The 7,058-nt window shown below is 44.4% G+C and overlaps 1 protein-coding gene across 1 annotated transcript in view; it reads right to left on the bottom strand.

Moving 5' to 3' along the window:
• The window catches only part of NDUFS6 (NADH:ubiquinone oxidoreductase subunit S6), a 15,687-nt gene that overhangs the window by 4,219 nt on the left and 4,410 nt on the right, over window positions 1-7,058 (bottom strand). The window contains exon 2 of the mRNA XM_018571272.1: window positions 6,682-6,735. Coding sequence (XP_018426774.1) covers window positions 6,682-6,735 — 54 coding nt within the window. The remainder of the gene's footprint in view (window positions 1-6,681; window positions 6,736-7,058) is intronic.

The following is a 7,058-nucleotide window of genomic DNA, read 5'->3' as shown; positions in this document are numbered from 1 at the left end:
TAGATTCTCTTTTTCTGCATCCCCTGTTATAAATGAACAGGAATCCTCTATACCAGTGGCCAGGGAGGGCATGCGAGGCGCTTTCTGCTGGCACGCGAACCAAGGTTCAGGCACCACAACATTAAGGCAGCCGAGCTGTCTAATGTCGGCAGACGGGCGAGCGAGCGAGCAAGAGGAGAAGGGGGATGGAGCGGCAGGGGATGGAGATGGGGGTTCCCTTAGATCTGGCAGACTGCAGGGTCTCATGGGGACTTTGCAGGATCTATGTGGGCTTTGCAGCCCCATGGTGGGCGGAGCCTATTACAAATCCTGCACACACCCCCTGAGACCATGCAGACTGCAGGGCCTCCAGGGGGCTGTGCAGGATCTGTGGGGTACCTTTTAGTGAGACCACAGCTTTCCTGCTATGCTAATAGCGGAACATGTCAAAAGCTGGATACAGTGTTTGCACTGTATCCAGCGACTGACAGGTCATGCAAAAAGTATTAAACAGGAAGGGGTGGGGTAAATTTGCCTCGTCTAGGGCAGCCCCAATACACCACTGCGTTCAGGGACCACCAATTGAAATAGATCCGACTGACCCGGATCGCCTTGGTATGCGATCCGGGCCAGTCACAATTAGGCAGCGGCAGCCAATAAACAGGTAGGTTAGACGGCTGCTTCCTCCTCGCTAGGACCCCGGGAGGCCCCTGCAAGCGGCCGTCTAATCTGCCTGTTTAGAGGTCACCGCCGCTGCCCGATTGTGACCGGTCCTTTCGGCTCACTTCACTTGAGATCGGTCATTCACTCGGCTGCCCTCGGCAGCTTCGTGAATAGACCCGAGTGTTCCTGTTCATTCATAAATTATGGATATAGTACGAGTTATTATGTACACATATATGAATGAACAGGAAGTGATGTAGATCACTTCCTATTCATTCATAACTGGTATATAGTAACTCATACTATGTCCAATTATTTACAAACAGTCAGTGATTACCGATCTCTGACTGCTTGTACTGCTCTCCATCCTGACTCGCTGTCACAGGAGTGTGAGGCGGCGGTGCGGAGAGCTCATTCTATTTTGACAGCTGACTCATCCCCCTCACCGGTGGCTTGAGGTTCTGTGACAGCGCAAGGCTGTCTCAGCCCCCACACCGCTCTCCATCCTGATCGGTTAGAGGGGGCTGAGGGGGGCACCCAGGCACCTCTCCTGACAGTTTCTCTCCTCCCCACTGGATGCTGTGCTGTGTCAGAGGGGACAGAACAGCGCACAGCGGGAGGAGAGAAAATATGGATGCGTTGCAATTTCGGCCGAAAGGTGGCACTTTCGGCATTTTGCCAAAAGTCCCATTTGCGGGTGATATGCATCGGCGGCCAAAATTACGATGCATCCCTAGTTAAACCCATCTATTTTTTTGGTGACTGTGACCCATTGGGTAAATTTCCATTTACTTAATGTACCAGAGTCACAGCAGGAAATAAGAGGAAAATATCTACAAAGTGAAGGGAATTTCCCTGGCCATACACACCAGTAGCATTTTGTTAAATGTATACATTTTGGACCGCAGTGATGAAATACAAATAGAAGGACAGGGATGGAACATTTTTCATTGAAGAAAATAAATTCTTATAGTAAATGTGGTTTTCATTTGGCAAACTCCATTCTTTTTAAAATAAATGTTAAAACTAAACAAAATTTTGAACAACATTCGTCAAGTCTCTGATGGCATTAACAAATGTTGTAGCAATATTTTTTGCATGAACGTTCGTATAAAAAACTACTAGTGTATTGCCAGTCTTAGACAAATGTCACCAAAACAGGTGCCCCCCTTTGGAAGTTTTTTTCTTTGTTCCTGTTTGGGTGACAACTCTAAGGCTGGGTTCACACCTGGGCGTACAGAATATGCGTGTTTGTCGCGCATTTCATGCCGTGCGTTTTTACCGCGATACGCTGTAAAAAAACGTGCGCCAAACGCGCGTTTCCGAGGGCTACCTGGCTGTATCCCAATGGATACGCACGGCAAATCCTGTACTTCTTTGGGCGTAGGGCGTTCCTACGCGCTGTAAAACGCCCAGGTGGGAACCATGCCCATAGGCAATCATTGTTTTTACATGTTGAGCGTTTTACAGAGCGTAGGAACGGGCTGTAAAACCAACCAGTTGTGAACCAGGCCTAAAACTTTAGATTTCTCATCACTTTCTGTCTGTGACAATAGTCACCAGGTCAAACAGAAAAGGTGAAACTGTCCAGCAAGGACAGAGACTTGAAGAAAAAAAACTTAACAGGGTTCCTAACCTGTTACTACTGTATTCAAAACAAGACATGTGGCATGCAAAACTTCTATTGTTCTAATTTTTTTTCTTTCCTTGGAAGGCCCTGAAGAAGGAACATTAGTTCACTTTTTTCACTAAAGTTTCGAAAAAGGCTCCATGTAAAAGTAGAGGCTTAATACTTCCCGTTCAGCCACCAGTGCCTCGGATTTACATTCATTTTAGGAATCTTCAGTATCCGACACACTTCAAGGAGTGTCCAATGCCTGGAACCGCGCTGTCTGTTGTGGTTTCATCTGCCAGGTGCTACATCAATACAAGCCTCAGTAAAGATTTAGAAAAAAGTAGGTGGAACCATAGAGACATTTAGAAATAGGTCACTATGTCGCCTGAGGAAGGGAGCCTGCATGGCCCCCGAAACGTTGGCTTCATTGACGCATGTTCAATAAATATGAACAAGAATTTCACATCCTGTGAGTGCTAGCGATTCCTATCATCTGTATTTAGAAATGGATGAGATTTAGTTTGCTAATGCATGGTGTGCCATAAACAAGCATCATTTTGTTTTCCCATGAAGCACTAGGTTTGCCTTTTAGTCATCTTTTTTGAAACTCAGGCTCTCCCTACAACCCAGGACCTAACAAGACAATTCTGTATAGCACAGCAAAAAAGTCACCCCTCCCCTTTAAGTAGCTCTCCTCCCAGAGATGCAGCTCAACTTGGTCTTATGTTCCCCTAATCTTGTGCATAGCAACAGGTGAAGTGCACCACCTGATAACATTCCTTCCATACACGTGATCACAATGCCTATGCCCTGTCCCACAGCCTAAAAAAAAAAATCAGAATAATGCAAACTTGTATAAAAGCGAAGACAATATGGCGGGCTGGAAGAAGCTTATCTCTAATCCTATACTGAGCTTAGCGTAACGGGAGGACGCTAGTTTGTGTCCTCCCATTACCCTAAGGAGAACTATGGGGAAAAACACTGACCCCATAGTTCTCCTTTAAAGATAATTTTTTTCTGATCATACAATTGTTTTGACTACATTTTTGTAGCCTACATTCAAGGGTATAGCTTTAACTATATTTGTAGTCATTTATTATATTTAGCATGTTTCATCTAATGACTGCTTTATTTTAGCACACATACCCATACATAGTAAAGTACTTTACTATTGAAATTTTAAAGTAGGTTTATGTACACTTTCTGGGTGGACATTTAGTGCTTTGTAGCTTTCAGTTGGTGATTTCCGCTGCATGATCTTTGGTGAATATAGTTATTCTCAGTTTTTGTTTGTTGAGTTATATCTTGTGGCCAGGGAGGTGAGCGAACACATACCGGCGTTCGCTCACCTCTCGATCCTGTCACGGCTCTCTGCCGTGACAGGGGAGGGGCTGGATTCCCCCCTCCCCGCTCCAATCCGCCAGCGCTGACTGGCGGAACGGACGGGGGAGGGGGCAGGTACAGCTGGCTCTGCCTCTAGGTAGGCAGAGCCAGCTGTCAGTCACGCAGCTGGGCGGATTCAGACATAATTGTCGGGATCCGCTTCAGCTGTGGCGTCTTAGTATACCGCGAGCAGCTGAGCCTAGGGTGACGGGAGGACGCTAGTTTGGAAAAGCCTTAACCCCATAGTTCTCCTTTAAGAGCACATTCTAGAACGTAATGTTGAAGCCCCTAAAGCAACTCCAAGCCTCCAACAGTCAACACCGTGACCCTGTTCAATATGTTAGCCATTCCAATGCCTTGAAGTACTAGCTATACTTTGAGACCCATCATGTCATATCAAGGAAAAAAAAACCCTAAACATTTCACCAATATCCAACATACACAAAATAACTGCTCAGAAGGTTTAGAACTCTGGCCAGGCACAGGAAATTCAACTATTTACATATTTTTACAAGAGGTAAATATGCTTTAAAGTAGCCCTGTCAGACAGTCAAAAACGTTACAAAGCCACTAATCTGAGAAAAAGCAGCATTATAAATACCTGTCAGTTTGCTCTTTTGGCAAAACTTCACTTCTAACAGAAGTTTCAGCACGGATCCTACTCCATACTTCCTGGTGTGTGGAATAGCATGTACCCCTCTGGCTGCTGTGGTTCCATCCGAGAACCCCTACATCACCTGCAGTGTCCTGCAGTGACCACCAGTCTGCAGGAGAAACCATAGAAGCCAACAGGGGGACATGCCATTCGGCCAGCTGAATTGGCAATTCTGCTACAGAGTGAAGTTTTTGCAAATGGCATGTACAAAGCAGTTTTCATTTCAGGTTACTGCTTTTGTAACTTTGTTGACCTCCTAATAAGGTCACTTTAAAACAAACTCTTATTGACCACTCTAGTTATGTGCACCGTAGATCCTTCAGATCCCCCCCCACCCAGCCAGCAAGCTGCTAACATTCTGATCTGTGATGTAAACATCAAGCAGATACACAGGAAGAGGGAAGTGAGCAGAATGCTGGAAAAAAACTTCACTTGTGAACTTTGAGGATGAATTGCTCCACAACGCTGATGCATTTCAACTTTTCATATTCTTAAAAAGCAATAAATATGCTTTAAGGGTCAGTTCACAGCAGCAAGCCACGCTAAACAGATGGCTGCTGGTGTGCAAATGACAGGCACTGTGCTGATGCTCTGCTGCATCAAACTGTTTATGTGGTTACGGTGGTTGTGTTAACTGAGCCTATTAAAAGCAAGGCAATTTGCCTGATCTGTGCATTGGGGCTGCACTGGAAAAAGCGTATGAATGGTATGGATGGGCGCTAAGGGCCTATGCACTCCTTTCCTGTGCGTTAACACGCCTTAAGTGGCCCGTTAACATGTGTTGCGTTAAGGCAGCTAGTTCAAAATGAATGAGCTGCCAATGTATCCTGACGTGCTTGAAAGCACGCATGGTCCTTTTTTATAATCTAACAAATCACCATGTGTTGTGGCGTGCTACAATGAAAATGTGCTGCCTTAGTGAGTTGGGGTGTCATTTAAAATGAATGGCACTACAATGCATATTATGTACGTTACCGCAACACAGAAGTATAAAGGGGCCCTAAAACAAGCTCTCACTGACCTATGTAGCGCTGATCAGGCAATACAATACCAGCTCTTGTTCAGAGAAGCATTCTGCTTATAATGTCAATCATATAGGTCTGGCATGCTTCCTTTACTTCAAGAAACAGCCTTCTAGCCAAAAGCTGAAAAATCTGCTTTTGTTCAGACCACAGCTCAGTAATATACTGAAAACAGTAACAAAAGAACTCGGTTTCTCCTGATTAGAGAAATATAAAAAAGTGGGACTCCAGCTACGATTGTTTACATATTCAAACAGAAGTTACCCCTTGTCAAGTGTATCACATACTTAGCTCTATCCTGTTCCATGTATAATTGATTTCTTTCTACTTGCAAGATACTACACACAGTGCTATATTTTCAGTGCTGGCAATGAGGTTTCCAGCTCTCAGATAGTGCAGGGCTCCCGTTTTTCACTTGACCGCTCTTCTCCCCTTGTCCATTAACATTAAAAAGCTTTGTTTTGTACGTTTCCAGAAGCACATTCGACAAGTTTAAACAGAGGAGTCTGTTTAAACAGCCCCAATGCTGGCGACGTACACTGTACGTCGCCAGTCGTGAAGGGGTTAATGACCAAGGTAAACTCCTTGTTAAGGTGCACACACACCTTGCGATAATTGTACGATAATCGCGGGAAATCCCGCGATCGTACGATTATCGTAAGGTGTGTGGAAGCCGTGCGACCTCTTTACAGCAAATGGGCAGAACAGAGAGCGATTAGTGATGTCCACTTTCCGTTTCAATGAGCCTCTACCTGTGTTTACGGCAGGTAAACCAGGGGAAAATAAAGGGGAAAATCCTGAAACGAAAACTAATGCAGTCGCCCCAATCAAGGACTAGTAAGCTGCAATATATTATATTTATGTTCTTTGGGTTTGGATACAATTTATAGAAGAATATTTCGTAGCTCTTGCAGTGGGGCTACCCCGGCACTGCAAGGGTTAACTGCTCATTTTTGTTTAGGTGCTAAAAAAATAAAAAAAAGTTAGAGTCACCAGCGCGTCTCCTCCTCCGCTGCACAGATGGAATGTTCCTCAGTGTCCCCATGTCTATACACCTGTATAGAACATGATGACACAAGAATTCTCTGACCCCCTGCAGTGGAGGTGGAGAGAGGCTCTAGGGACCGGTCTAACAAGCCGGGTTGAATGATAGGGAGAGTATAACTTATTTTTTTAGCACCTAGACACAAACACGCAGTTAACTCTTTCAGTGTCGGGGTAGATCCACTGCAAGGGTTAATCATTTTCCCCCGGAGTTCTTCTTTAAGTATTGTTGAATCTTAACTAAAATACACAACACAAGACGCAACAAAAAGGCTGCTAAAAAGCATATGTCATGATGTAAAACTTAAATGTTTCCTTACCTCCTTCTGTTTCCCAACAAATCTTACTCTCCTGTAGTCATTATTCTCATATACCTAAAAAGAAAGAATATTTATTTAAAACCAAGTATGTGATCTTTAAACTTGCAAACATGATAAGAAAATTCATACGGTATATAAAATATAAACACATACAGTAGTGTTATGTGTGCTCACGGGGGTATCGGGACATCCCTAACATACAGTATTACGGCATCTACAATAAACATTAACCATTACAGCTCACACCTAATGTTTTTAAGCCTTTTTATATTGTCCCCGAAGGACACTTTGATCAGCTGGTCGAGGGGTGCCGACCAAAAAGGTGCGACAGCCAACCAAAATTCATATAGTGTAAGGCCAGCTTTATTCTTTGGCTC

This window comes from Nanorana parkeri, unplaced genomic scaffold (assembly GCF_000935625.1).
Source record: "Nanorana parkeri isolate BGI_ZX_2015 unplaced genomic scaffold, ASM93562v1 scaffold1721, whole genome shotgun sequence".
In the NCBI taxonomy this organism is placed as follows: domain Eukaryota; kingdom Metazoa; phylum Chordata; class Amphibia; order Anura; family Dicroglossidae; genus Nanorana; species Nanorana parkeri.
This window is presented reverse-complemented; position numbering and strand designations above follow the sequence as displayed.